Source organism: Pseudophryne corroboree, chromosome 9 (genome assembly GCF_028390025.1).
Source record: "Pseudophryne corroboree isolate aPseCor3 chromosome 9, aPseCor3.hap2, whole genome shotgun sequence".
NCBI classification, from domain to species: domain Eukaryota; kingdom Metazoa; phylum Chordata; class Amphibia; order Anura; family Myobatrachidae; genus Pseudophryne; species Pseudophryne corroboree.
The window spans coordinates 370572554-370587834 of NC_086452.1; the positions used below are offsets into that span (position 1 = coordinate 370572554).

General features: G+C 42.0%; 1 protein-coding gene across 2 annotated transcripts in view; it reads left to right on the forward strand.

Annotated features, from left to right (window-relative positions):
* The window catches only part of PTPDC1 (protein tyrosine phosphatase domain containing 1), a 203361-nt gene extending 190746 nt beyond the window's left edge, over nt 1–12615 (forward strand). For both annotated transcript variants that reach the window (XM_063940749.1, XM_063940750.1), the window contains exons 7-9: nt 721–906; nt 4573–4683; nt 9125–12615. In XM_063940749.1, coding sequence (XP_063796819.1) covers nt 721–906; nt 4573–4683; nt 9125–9211 — 384 coding nt within the window. In that variant the 3' untranslated portion in view covers nt 9212–12615. The remainder of the gene's footprint in view (nt 1–720; nt 907–4572; nt 4684–9124) is intronic.
* Nucleotides 12616–15281: the final 2666 nt, after the last annotated feature.

Here is a 15281-nt window from a genome sequence, read left to right on the forward strand (position 1 = left end):
CAGATGGAAATCAACCTTTAGTAATTATACACCTAATCCTCAATGAGGCTGCATCCGACTAATCAGCAGCTGCATTCTGCCAGCCTCTCAGAACAGCAAACCAGCGTACACTTTTATATACTGTAGATATGGTGAAACCTTCATATACTACCATAACCTTACTTGTTGATTTATTACAATCATTTTACACCTTTACTATGGGTTAGATTTCTGTTCTGTGTGTTAATATATTTATATTTGAGCTAAATAATTAGGACAGGCTAACTTTCAAGTTGGAAGAGGACGTCTCCTTTGAAGTTCTGTCTCCAGCATTTTCCCTTCAACCAGCAGAGGTATCACCAAAGATCTAATTGTTTAGGACCCAGGTTCTCAAACTTTGTCCTCACAACCCCTAAAACTGTTCATGTTTTCCAAATCACCTATTGATTTTTAAACTGTGACGGTTGGTGATACACAGTGCACCTGCCGTGTGACCTGGAAAACATGAACTGTGTGGGGTCCTGAGGACCGAGTTTGAGAACAACTGGTTTAGGAGAAGGGAGAGAATTGTCTGTAACTCTCTCTGTAAACATACAGTAGGAGACTTTTTGTTAAAACGCAGATATCTAAACACATCATAAAGGTAAATAACATAATATGTAGATTCCATTATTATTACTAGTACTCACTGTTAATGCAAGAAAGGATTGATAATATCTTCATATACTCCCATTCCATTAGAAGGAACTGAATTCGCGAGAAGCAGCTTGGGATCGGATCTGCACAGAGAGAAACCCTTACATCTTAAGCAATTTAATGTGGTCCTGGCTTGAACAGCTAAAAGAACCAGCTATTACAAAAGAGGATATCCATTTGTTAGCAAGTTACAGCAGTGATCTGGAGAGCGCCCTCTACCTGTTACAAAAGGTAAGCACAGTAAGTTTAGAATTACGCCGTGTGACTGGCAGCATGTGAGTCTGAACAGCCAGATAAACAGTCAAAGTGAAATTCACCAGGAATCAAATGGGGAACAAAATACACTTTTTGAAAAGATAATTAAAGAGGTATATCACATTTGTTTCTACCCAAAATTAATTATTCCAAACTTACATTTTACAATTAGGGCTTTCTTTTTCTATTTAACATTAGTGTCCGGCACCATGAGAACCCTTCTTAGGTGCCAGTTAAATCAGGGCATAATCCGTCTCCTGCTTTATCCCTACATTTGTACTCAAATAAAAGACATTTTGTTTCAAAATTTGTTGACATTTGTTAACATACAAATGTGACTTCACCTAGCCTCAACACGCCATGCTGCGTGAGACGCCTGGTGCAAGTGATCTGCGCCAATGCTGTATAGCATCTTTTTTGCATCTTTTTCACCTGAACGTGCATCTTAGTCAGAACTAAACCACCTTACGAGAGTGCACTGACTAATTTCATGAGTCACCTGCATATCTGTATGCAACTGAGGGGGTAATTCAGACTTGATCGTAGCAGCAAATTTGTTAGCAGTTGGGCAAAACAATAGGGGTAATTCTGAGTTGATCGCAGCAGGATCTTTGTTAGCAGTTGGGCAAAACCATGGCCCTCATTCCGAGTTGTTCGCTCGTTGCCGAGTTTCGCTATATTGCGATTAGTCGCTTACTGCGCATGCGCAAGGTTCGCAGAGCGCATGCGGTTAGTTATTTTACTCAAAAGTTAGGTATTTTACTCACGGCATAACAAGGATTTTTCATCGTTCTGGTGATCGGAGTGTGATTGACAGGAAGTGGGTGTTTCTGGGCGGAAACTGGCCGTTTTATGGGTGTGTGTGGAAAAACGCTGCCGTTTCTGGGAAAAACGCGGGAGTGGCTGGAGAAACGGGGGAGTGTCTGGGCGAACGCTGGGTGTGTTTGTGACGTCAAACCAGGAACGAAACTGACTGAACTGATCGCAGTGGCAGAGTAAGTCCCGAGCTACTCAGAAACTGCAAAGAAATTTCTATTCGCAATTATGCAAATCTTTCGTACGCAATTCTGCAAAGCTAAGATTCACTCCCAGTAGGCGGCGGCTTAGCGTGTGCAATGCTGCTAAAAGCAGCTAGCGAGCGAACAACTCGGAATGAGGGCCCATGTGCACTGCAGGGGAGGCAGATATAACGTGCAGAGAGAGTTAGATTTGGGTGGGTTATTTTGTTTCTGTGCAGGGTAAATACTGGCTGCTTTATTTTTACACTGCAATTTAGATTGCAGATTGAACTCACCACACCCAAATCTATCGCTCTCTGCACATGTTGTATCTGCCCCCCCCCCCCTGCAGTGCACATGGTTTTGCCCAACTGCTAAAAATTTTCCTGCTGCGATCAACTTGGAATTACCCCCAATGTGCACTGCATGATGGGCAGATATAACATTTGCAGAGAGAGTTAGATTTGGTTGGGTTACATTGTTTCTATTCAGGGTAAATACTGTCTGTTTTATTTTTACACTGCAATTTAGAGATTTATACAGGTTGAGTATCCCATATCCAAAATGCTTGGGACCAGACGTATTTTGGATATCGGATAATTCCGTATTTTGGAATAATTGCATACCACAATGAGATATCATGGTGATGGGACCTAAATCTAAGCACAGAATGCATTTATGTTTCATATACACCTTATACACACAGCCTGAAGGTCATTAAATACAATATTTTTAATAACTTTGTGTATTAAACAAAGTTTGTGCACAATGAGCCATCAGAAAACAAAGGTTTTACTATCTCACTCTCACTCAAAAAATTCCGTATTTCGGAATATTCCGTATTTCGGAATATTTGGATATGGGATACTCAACCTGTAATACTCTCTTGCGCTTAGTGGAGCTGCTCAGTCTAGAATAAAACGTGCTAAAAATATGTGATGGACCAAGCGCTATGGTTAATGTAGGTTAGTGTACCTTTAAATGGAAAAAACGTTGCAGAATCAGTTATAATGAAAGTTAAACATAATAAAAATAAAGATAAAAATAAAATGAATATAAAAATAAAATTAAATAAAAATAAAATTAACTCGTTATTTTTATTATCTTTTACTTTCATTATAACTGATTCTGCAACGTTTTTTCCATTTAAAGGTACACTAACCTACATTAACCATAGCGCTCGGTCCATCACACTGCAATTTAGATTTCAGTTTGAATACACCCAACCCAAATCTAACTCTCACTGCACATGTTATATCTGCCCCTCTTGCAGTGCACATGGTTTTGCCCAGCTACTAACAAATTTGTTGCTGCGATCAGGTCTGAATTACACCCTGACTCTGAATCTGTATACAAAGCACAACTTAACTTGGACTGTAAAAAAGCCGCAGCAGCTGCATCGTAACATACAGACTGAGACTCAGTCGCACACAGATCTACAAGTGTCGTATATAAAATGAATCAGTGCAGTTGCATAAAGTGCTTTTGTCGCATCCGATTGCAACAAAGATGCACTTTTGGGCAAAAAGATGCTATACCGCTTGGCATGGCTCACTCTCGCCAGGCACCTCGTGCCTCATGGCGTATTGAGGCTATGTGTATGAGGGCACATCTGTATAAAACTTAGACAGTAATATCACTTCCACCAGCATATTGCAGCACAGACAGCGTGGTTATTAGAAATATATTTCACAGTGTGGAGCCAATTAATCTGTAACTCTCCTGCACACACAATGGAGGCGTGCATTTAGTTTACTGAGCCAATATTCAGTAGAATGCAACCTATGAAGTCACTATTGACTAGTGACATTACTGCTGCCAGAGTCATGAAGTGCATAATGGGGGTAATTCAATGTAATGGGGGCTCACCGTAGCTATTCAGTTGTTTCCCACCCCCGTTAGGCATGCATGCGTTGGTTTCGGGTGTAGCCGCTCAATGCTTCTAAATCGTCTAAAGTCCTGGTTAGGGTCCTGAGACTCCTATTTGAGCGGCCAAGCCACAACAGCTGAAATGAGTCTCCTCCCCCTTCCCCGCTGCATGCGCGCTCAAACGGAGCAACAATTGAATTGCTCCATCTGGCACCGGAGGGAAAACAATTGAATTTCCCAGAATCGGTTCCGAAATTTGTATGCAGGTTTGCAGTAAAATTCTGAGAGGGCCACACCCAGCTAGCGGGTTGCCATTTAAACCTTATGAGTTGATGTATTAAGCAGTGAAATGTGTGCAGTAGTGGACCAGTGGAGAAGTTGCCCATAGTAACCAATCAGCATCTATTTATAATTTTAAAAATGCTACCTTGTTGGTGATTGGTTGCGATGGACAACTTCTCCACTGGTCCACTCTTTTCACTGCTTGATACATCAACCTCTTAGTTTCATACTGTTTGGAATACAGCTCATGCGGTTTCCGTCATGGTAATGTCTGTTAACGTGTAGAAACACACACAGGTAATTGGGACACAAAATGCAATCTGGAATTTAGCTGTGAGTTTTATTTCATGTTATTGTAAGAACCATGTCACCTACTACATTACTTGGTGAATTTGTTAAGTTTAGTAAAAAAAAAAGTTGACAAAACCTTTTTGTGAGCATGCTAAACCAAATGGTCATTTAGAAGTTCTTATATTTTGGCATTTTAATTCAGGGTCAGCATCAGACCGTCCTGTGCATATTACAGTGTGTGGGGAACCTGCAACTGATCCCCCTTGATGTAGAGGAGGCTATTCTGGAACGAATGATCACAGCTTTCACAATGGTAGGTACTTTGGTATGTTATTCTAAACTCAGACCGGCAACAAGATCCCAAGTCATTTCAATATGCTCCTGGGGCCTGATTCATATGCAGTTGGAATAACTAATATGTTCATGCAGTAGGAGGCATCATTCCTGCTTGCATTTGTGATACGTGCTGTGTCCAAGGACCATTGGCTGGCTGCATGACCCATGGGGTCGCACAAGCCGGCCACCTCAGATCCAACAAAGAAGCCAGGAAATCTCTGTGTTCCGACAGAGATCCTGACCTCGTCCCTCCTCCACAACAGCGGCAACACGCCTCCATTTATTTATTTATTACCAGTTATTTATATAGCACACACATATTCCGCAGCACTTTACAAAGAATAATTGACCATTCACATCAGTCCCTGCCCCACTGGAGCTTACAATCTATATTCCCTATCACATGTACACGCATACACATTCACACTAGGGCTAATTTTGTTGGGATCCAATTAACCTACCAGTATATTTTTGGATTGTGGGAGGAAACCGGAGTACCCGGAGGTAACCCACGCAAGTACGGGGAGAGTATACAGACTCCACACAGTTAGAGCCATGGTGGGAATCGAACCCATGACCTCAGTGCTGTGAGGCAGTAATGCTAACCATAATACTGTCCGTACTGCCATTTAGAGAAAAGAGGCTGTTGCCAGCCCCTCCCTGCCCCATACGGCAGCAGACTCAATTGCTGACAGTCTATTGCAAATCTGCATCCAGTGTCGCAGACCCATACTGCACATGCACTCATTTCTTTCAATATATTCTCGAGAATGGGTGGGTAGGGGCTCCAGTCCTCGGCCTACAATACAATACAGCCCTGACTGGACTTACATACTTTCCTCATCTCTATCCCTGCTATGCTATGACACAAATTGAGTATGTCATGACATAACAGTAATATTGCATTGAAGCAGTGGTTCCCAAACTCTGTCCTCAAGGACCTCCAACAGATCATGTTTTCCAGGTCTCCTCACAGAATCACAAGTAAAATAATTTGCTCCACCTGTGGATATTTTAAAATGTGTCATTGAGTAATGAATACAGCTATGTTCTTGCTGGGTGACCTGATAAACACTGTTGGGGGACCTTGAGAGTGTGGGAACCACTGCATTAAATGAAGTGGACCACGTAGTTCGTGGCAATGTTAATAATGCAAAAAATGGCGTATGGACTGGCCCCAGATAGTTTCTGCGCGATAGCAAATATTATTGCAGGATATAATAGTGACCAAAGCATGTAGGAGTAACAATGCTGCAGAGTAGGGCTGGTCTAATTGGGCATGGTAGTGATTTTGAACCCTTAAGTGCAGTATGGGAGAAGTTTTTGAGGTAAGAATATGAGATGGTAACAACTGAGAATTATAAGTGTAGGTTCTATGTTTCATCCAAGCATAACAATGTGCATCATTCCAAAAGGATTATCCCCTCTATAGTCAGCAGGAGACCTAGTACTTAGCACAAGATTATTTTTTCCAGTAGGGCAACGACACAAAATAAATGGCAAACTTTGCTATAAAGTAGTCTAAATACAGAATAAAACCAGTTGAATCACCCACTCAGAGACCTCAGTCCCATCGGCAATCTGTGAAATTAATTGAAAATTGCTGTCCTCCAAACGTCTTTATCCAACCTGATGGAACGCGATCATTATCACAGAGAATTAGTGAATGAATGCACGAATATACTCCATATTTATCAAGCTGGCACATACTTACTCAGATACTCACCCAAATAGAACCACAGCTATGGGTGGTCTTCTGTATGTGAACCCACAGCTATATGTGCAGCTATTGACACTTCTACTAAGCATTAAAAAAAGAGGAGTGAGATTTATTTTTACTGGATTTGGTATTTTAGAGGGAAATGGAAAAATCTTGCTGTGTCTCGTAATCTCTCCAAACTAAGTAGAGTTAAAATAGGAATTCATAAAGCATTTATAATACGTCAGTTCTACACACCACACAAAAAAGCTGGATTGGTCAATCATGCTACCTGTTAAGGAAATCACTTATAGGTGAGAGATGATCTCCTGACCTCATCACATATAAAACATTATACAGAGAAAACATAAAACAGAGGTCAGCCAGGAACAAATAAGACCTTTTCCAGACTTGTATATGCTGATTTAATTGTAGTGCGCACCCCCTGCTCGTCGTCTAAAGGAATGGGCACCTATCGGAGGTATTCGATTGTTGCTATGATCAGACCCTCATTAGCATTTAATGTGACTGACTTCTCCGGGTTAAGCCGCGCAAAGCGGATGACACCGTCAAAAGCTATCATCTGGGCATCTAAAAGTCCGGGTTTGGGTGCCCAAACTACTGACTTTGGCACATCTTTGTCACACTTCCGGAGACTGCTAGAAATAATGTACAGTATGTGCAGGGGCTTAAGACGTCTGATCGAAACAACAATTGAATAGCTCTGATAGATGCCCATTCATTTAGATGACCAGTAGGGGACACGTGCCACAATTGAATTGACCCTGTATAGTATGAAATTATGTACGGTACAATAAATGTGAATTGTTTTGTTGTGTGTTTTGCCTCTTTATGTCTTAATTATTATTTCCATAAGCCAACAAGTTACAAAGTTAGAATTATTCAAGTAAAATTTTATGTTGGAAGCAGGGAGTATATGTTAAGCTTCTGGCTCAATCCACAGACCACACACAGAATGGATTTAGCAGTAGTAAAGTGCTGATGCTGCTTTCAGTCACAGTAGTTATACGACTCCAGCCTCGGGCCTCAGGGAGATAAACAAAACTAGTACATTGCACAGTATTTAGGGGACAACCAATGTGAGTCGGTAAGCTCACAGGTACACATAACTGCCAGGAAACTGTTGGGTAAATGAGGGATACAAAAGTATATTATAAGTAGGTACATCCGCATGCTTTTTTAGTTAATAATCCATTAACCTCCCATCATGTTTAAGATTGAACAGGTTCAGCTACCCAATATTTTGTCTACTATGGCTAGAAGAAGAAACAGCAGAGACTTTAGGAGAAGCATGTTTGTTAAAGCACCGATGGCAGGAACTGTATCAGCTGCAGAACTTGCTAATGTTTCATTCTGAATAGCGACTGATATTAAGGAATGACATGAAATGGTTTAATAAGTACAGGTGGCGCTTAACTGTTGAATGCATGTTGGTTTGACATGTAAATTTAAGCCAGGAACACACTTGTACCACCATAATTTCGATGCGGTTATACTTTGAATTCTCTTATGTTCGGAAGTTCTGATCAAAGGGCCCGATTCAGTAATTGATCGCATGCTGGGGTGCTGCCCATCACAGGGCAAGGCCATCCAGCATGCTGACCGCCGCCCCTTCCCCGATCACGTAGAAATTGCGAACGCACTGCAATTCCTACTTGTTCGCAGAAATTAGGGTCGCCCCCTGCTGGCGCAGCTTGTTCTAAGAATACATTTAGATAATTATAGGAGATTTAAAAATGTTTTAGTCTGCACATATTTATCAATAATTTAAACTTTCTACTTATTTTTTGTTGTAATGCAAACTGTTGTAAGTGGAATAATCGGAGGCTGTCACATCTCTGATTCATACTGAGATAATAAATAAAGGAAGGCTTTTCACCGATGACAAATGTATAGTGGATTAATATTATGACATGTTTCTAGAATTAGCCTTACTATTATTAACATTTATTTATACGGACCCAGCAGGCCCCACATATATCTGCAATTGGGTAATAAAACAGGGCGTGATATATCTAAACAGGATAAGAAATAAAAAAGGTGCCTGCAGCTTCCAATCTATTGGGACTCTGCATTGTACTAATGGTATACGGTCCTTAGGTCAACCACTATTGGTCAACATGCATTTGGTCAACATGGTCACTAGGTCGACGTGGCAAAGGTTGACGTGAAAAGGTCGACATGAGGTTGTTGTTGTTTTTTTATAATTTTTTTACTTTCACCCTTACAGTCTGAGTAAACTGAGAGTTACTCAGATTTCCAATGTTCCACATGGACTATGATTGGGAATAGTAACCTGTGCCGACGGCAGCGGTAGCGGAGCGCCTTACCCGAAGCATGCCATGCGAGGGTACACCGTGAACTAATTGGGGTTCCCGGTCACTTTTCAAAGAAAACGACACCAAAAATATACAAAAAACTTCGACCTTTTTCCGTGTCACCCTTTTCCATGTCGACCTAATGAATGTGTTGAACTATTTCAGGTATCGACCAATAGTGGTTGACCTAATGACTGTCGACCCTTTGATCCACACCCGTACTAATATATATTTAAACAAACCAGACAGGGCACTTCGAAGTAACAAATTATATTTGCGTTTTCAGCCAATAATATAGTGGTTAGTCCCCGAGCCCACTAGTCATCTGTAGAAAATGTGTTATTACTCCTGACTGTACTGTACATCTCCTTGTTTTATAGGTTACACAGGAGTCAGAGGACAGTCCTATGGTTTACAATACTCTGAAACCAATCTTTCAACATGTCTTAGTGGACATCCGGAAATAGAGAAACTGGGGCAGCTCTGAAGTTCACAAGCTTGGCCTTGCAATGTTAACATTTGTGTGTACTGTCTAAGCATTGTGTGTGTTTCCTGTGAGGTTTGTGTTTACACATTTTGCTACACAAAGGGCTCAAACTACAGCGAATGTAGAAAACTATGTGACTTGATGTTCTATTAGCTATTTAAAAAGGAACCTTTTTTTTCTGATAAGCTTTGTTCATTGTGTTGAGAGGTCATTATATATATTTTTTTTAAGTTAGTGGTTCTAATAGATTTGAGTTATATCTATTGTATTTGTTACATTATGAATTGGGCACATTGTTACCACTTAGGAGGACCTGCCCAGCGAATGCACTGTGAAACGTTGATTGTCTTCAATATCTGAGCCTTTGTCTGTGGCAGAGGTATGACAATATTTGAAGAGAACTACTGCATGATACATAGAGCCATATATTTGTACAGTTTTCTAGACGACTGAAGTCCAATGCTTCTTTCATATAGGGGGCTCAGAGGAAGCAATGTCGGGAAAGGGTGGTACAAAAAAATTAAAGGGAGTTAAAGAAAAAAACAACACTCAGGCCTTATATTGTTACCATTTTTTCCTGTAGATTTGCCAATTTGCAGTCCCATAACTTACGCTATTAAGTATAAACTCCTTTTATTTCTTAAATAACCAGAACTAGTCACCACAATTCAGTTAATTAATTTATGGTTACATTCCAGTGTTTTACCATGGTCAATAAATGGTTGGTTTTGGATGGTGTGAAGTGGATAAGGACAGCAATTTGGGGGAAGGAATTGTGGGTGGCAAGCTATTTAATGTTACAGTAGCTAACACTCTAATGTGCTCGGTATTTCACTTTTTGTGTATTTATATATTTAATAACTCATCAACATTTTATTTTTTTTATGTACTGTTTGCCTAGCTATTTTTACTGCATTCATTATTTGAATAAGGTCAAAATTTGGTTTGTTACAGTTATGAGGCCCATACGTCTGATTGGCCTGGGGAATCAGAGAAATTCAGTATGTTAGATTTCCTTGGCTCGCCAATTCCAACCGAACGAGTCAAGCTGGGGATTTTTAACTTGTTGAATTTCCCCAATTCCCCGACGGATTGCTGATCATCAATGTCCACCTCTTTTGACCGGTGAATCAGCATCAGGGAATCACAGCGCAGATTATGCCCACATTAGAGAAATAGACGTTTCGGCAAAGTGGACACAATTGCCTGTATTTTGTCATGACTGTGAAAGCCTACATGCACACTTTGCCTAGAGATGATTTGTGCACTGTTGCATTTATAGAACAATGCTATAGAACTCAAGGCATAGATTAAGATTGTATTTCTTGTGGGATGTGGTCAAGATGCTGCAGGACGGGATCCCGGCGGTCGGAATACCGACACCGGGATCCCGACCGGCACAATCCCGACATATTCTCCCGCTGTGGGTGTCCACAACACCCATAGAGGGAGAATAAATTAGTGTACCGAGCATAGCGAGCCTGCAAGGGGCTGCGTTGCGCTCGCCCCCCTGTCCGGATTGTGCCAGTCGGGATTCCGGTGTCGGGATTCCGACCGCTGGGATCCCGTCCGGTGGGATCTCGTACTGATCCCCTTCTTGTTTAAGTTCTTGTAATGTATTTCTTTTTTAAGTCCGTACTTATGTTTCAGAAATTGCTTAGAAAGTTAAGTAACACTGGGTCATGCTATTGCCAAAAACGGTCAGTAATTTAGAAGTTAATTCCATAGTTACATTAACAAAGAATATTGCTTATCTGTGGCCAGGTGTACCAGTATCTGCAGCTTCCTGATGCTTTCTTTGCTCCTGCTGAGAGAGTTATTGTCATAACGGCAGTGTTTGATTATGCACTGGGCACTGTTGACTGTAAACTCAAGTACATTTATGTCAGCGCAAAAGCAGAGAAATCTACTACCTGGTAACTAACGCATCAATGTAGAACCTCCTACCATTTTATAACCTTAGATTTAATTTAACTTTTCACATTTTCTTTTAAAATACTGCTTACTCTAAGCATATTTAAAGCTTACATTTATCATAAGAGTGATGGAACATTGAGACTTTTATTATGCATCATTTTCTTGTGTTTGGAGCTTTTTAGTGCATTGCTCGGAGTTAGCTCTCTGCGCCAGTGCAAAATGGAAGTACTTTGTGGAGTGAAAAGCATCCTGCACCCCTCTGTACAGCGAGACATGACCTTCAAAATATGCCCTTTCTATATGTTTCTCATAAGCTGTCTTTGGCAGAACTCTTGGTGCACTTGCTGAGATTGGTGTGCATTGTGGGACCTAAACTGATTTAGTGCCGCGTCTCATTCACTTTGCGCATTGTTTTTGATCTCCCACCGGAATAAGGAGAGCATCACCAGACTAGGGTAGACATTGGGTCTTAATGCTGAGATAATATTGTGTGACTTAGGTGTAACTTCAATTTCAATTTTGGGTGAGGTTATCTGTAAAGTCCGATAACCAATGCACAGATTACCTTTCATACATACCACTGCTAATGCCATTCACGCATGTGATATGCTGTGTTTTGGTTATTGTCTGTGCATGTTGTATGTTGGCCAGTTGCGGGTATTTGTGTAATATAGTATCTTACCTGTAGGTTGTCAATTTATGAAAGAAGGACTTATATTTGTACCTACTGGGTTATAACTCTCAAAAAGTAGCAATATATGGCCATTATATCACTCTCTCTTCTTTTATGTGTTGATTAAAGACAGGGAGCATCATCCATATATGTGCTACTAAACCTAGGCCTTGATATTACATTTATGATACATAGGGCTTAAGTTGCACTCCTTAATAGCAGGCCGATAATTGGTCTGAAACGTTTGGTCATTGGTATAGAGAAATGCAGCTTGCACATAAGGGCTGATTCAGGTAAGTGCATAAATACAATGTTTACACAAATCTGAGCACGTGCAGATCTGGGTCTGTGATGTCGCGTGCAGTGTTCCAAGAGGCACAGAAGTATTGACATGCTACTGGCATTTGGGTCAGGAAGCGCCCCAGAATATGGGCATGTCTGTCCTGTTTATTGGGCATGCTGAAACGTCCTTGGACGCGGCTTCACTGGTTTTGGCAGCTCGATTTCACCCTTACAGTCTGAGTAAACTGAGAGTTACTCAGATTTCCAATGTTCACACACACGGATCCAGTGCTGCATCTTCAGGAGCAGCAACGTATCACAGATGCCTGCAGAGGGCGTCCTAAAGTCAGTGGTCCCTAGTATTTCATCAGAGCCATTAGCACGAGAACCATGATTGTGCAAGGGTTTGACATCGGTTCTTGCACCCATAGTAAGATTATAAAACATTATATATTGCCTTTGTACTTTTTTAAATGAAGGCAGGCCCTGTTTTTTATACACAGAATGGAATACATATGATTTACCGGCGGACGGGATGCCGGCTGTCAATATCCCGACAGCGGCATCCCGTCCGCCAGAATGCCGGCAGCGGCCGAGCGCTAAGAGTTCCCGTGTGGGCTCGCTGCACTCGCCACAGGATATATTTCAACCCTATGGGTGTCATGGACACCCAGGAGAGGGAATAGCCCTGGTGCACCAGGATTCCAGATGTCGGGATTTTGGCGTCGGTATCCTCAACGCCGGGATCCCGACAGCCAGCATTTTAAATGCATCCCCACAGAACAAAGGAAGTTACTTCTGTTGATCATTCTGCGCTTTTGATCTGAAATATTAGTATGTTGTTCATTCATCTTCTCGCTACCCTGTGTCAGGAGGAGGGACTCTCTTATTCCGTTATATTAGCGGGGTCAAAATATTTCTAAAAAGGCTATTCTTTCTCCTTATATATAACAGTCACGTACCACCTTTGTGTATCTTGATTTACAGGGATGTAAATAGTAATTTACAATATTCTGACATTTACAAATCACTGTGACTCGAAACAAAACCTTATTTGAACCGTGGATGTATTGAGCCTTTAATGCTTTTTATTTAGAAATTAGAAAAATACAAATTACATTTGTTGCAGTAAGATACACAAATTGTCTGGTAACAACACACAGGTCTAGCTTACCCACTCGCCCAGAATGTCTGGCAGACTCCTAAAGCCCCGTACACACGGGGGTGATGTGTGCTGAGCGATCTAGCACAGACCGCTCAGCGCACATCTCTCCCCTCGCTCAGCACCCAGCGGGATGTGTATTGAGCGAGGGGAGGGGGGGCAGTCATTTCACTCAGCGGTAAAATGAGCGCTTTGCCAAATCTAGAGCCGGCACCCTACACACGGAGAGATCCGTGCTTAATGTCTAAGCAATCTAGTCAGATTGCTTTGAATTTAAGCACGGATCTCTCCGTGTGTACCCCCTTAAGAGTATTCCAGCCTCCCAGATCCACACCCACTCCCACAGTATTAGTGTATAGTATGGCATTATGATGTGATACACTGTAACTTGCATCATTATAGCCCCACTGCATAATACTACAAATTGTAATGTGGTGACATGAATTGTGTCTCCATGACCGCCACACTTGTATGGACTGAACTCATGTGCATTATAATATAGCCTATGAATACACTGGAAATTAAAAAAGTGAAAGGCTGGCTCCATTCTAATGTAGGCAATGAGTGTAGTGTACAGCTAGCCGGTGGCAGATTCGGGAGCTGCCACCCATGTTCATCCATGTGCTGCTCTACCAGGTAACCAACCCTGTATTAGAGCAACAATGTTTCATTTGAGTTCAGGGTCTGCATCCTGACATTAGAGGAGGGTGAGGGGCCCACCAGGGATTTCCACTGTAGGCCATACTTGCCTACTCTCCCGGAAGTTGCCGGAGGTTCTTACCTTTTTTTACATTTCAAGATGGCGCTGGCTCATCATAGAATCATTCCTAAGCTGCTCATGGCTGACTTCTATCAATAAGTAAATAGCATCTCTGTATCCAAAAGCATATTTTTGGAATTATTATTTGCTTTCATTAGTCTAGCAATGAGGTTTGCACTAATTATTTGATTGGTAGATTCTTCATGTCATTAGTGCTGAAAGTGTTTCAGTACAAGCCCAGTTTAGTACATTTGGCCCTATTTATAAAGGATACAATATGTCTAAATGGGTTGGGTACGAAGGGTCTGGGACTCCAGGTCGACACACCTTAGGTCGACGCTAATTGGTCGACACAGATTAGGTCGACATGGACAAAATATCGACAGGAACAAGGTCGACATGGAAAAATGTCGACATGAGGTTTTTTTATGTTTTTTGGTGTCGTTTTCTTCGTATAGTGACCGGGAACCCCAATTAGTGCACCGCTTCGCTCGCCATGCTTCGGGCATGGTGCCTTCGCTCGGCACAGATTACCGTTCCAATTGTAGTCCACGTGGATCGTTAAGTATGAAAAGGTTCCAAAAAAGAACAAAATTGTGAAAAACTCATGTCGACCTTATTCCATGTCGACCTTTTGTTCATGTCGACCTTTGTCCATGTCGACATAAGGTGTGTCGATCAATTGGCGTCGACCTAAGGTGTGTCGACCTTTTTGTTGTCGACCTGGAGTCCGGATACCGGGTACGGAATCCTGGCGGTCAGAATACCGACACCGGGATCTTGACCGCCAGCAGGGGGGGGGGGGGCTCGCTGCGCTTGCCACACTGCACTATTTCCACTTCCTGGGTGTCATGGACATCCAGGAGTGGGAATGGCTGTGATGGTGCTGCTAGCATTCTGGTGGTCAGGATCCCGGCGTCGGCATTCTGACCACCGGGATCCTGTCTACATCCTGTCCAAATACTTTTTTGTGCTATTTTTATGCATGAGGATTTTTATATTATCTTTAACTAGCGGCCTAATTCAGATCTGATTGCAGCAGCAAATGTGTTAGCTAATGGCCAGAACCATGGGGGGTCATTCCGAGTTGTTCGCTCGTTGCCGATATTCGCTTGCGCTTAGTTATTTAACTAAGAACTGGGTGGTAACTGAGCGCTTTCCGGGAGTGTGCTAAAAAACGCAGGCGTGTCAGGGAAAAACGCGGGAGTGTCTGGAGAAACGGGGGAGTGGCTGGCCGAACGCAGGGCGTGTTTGTG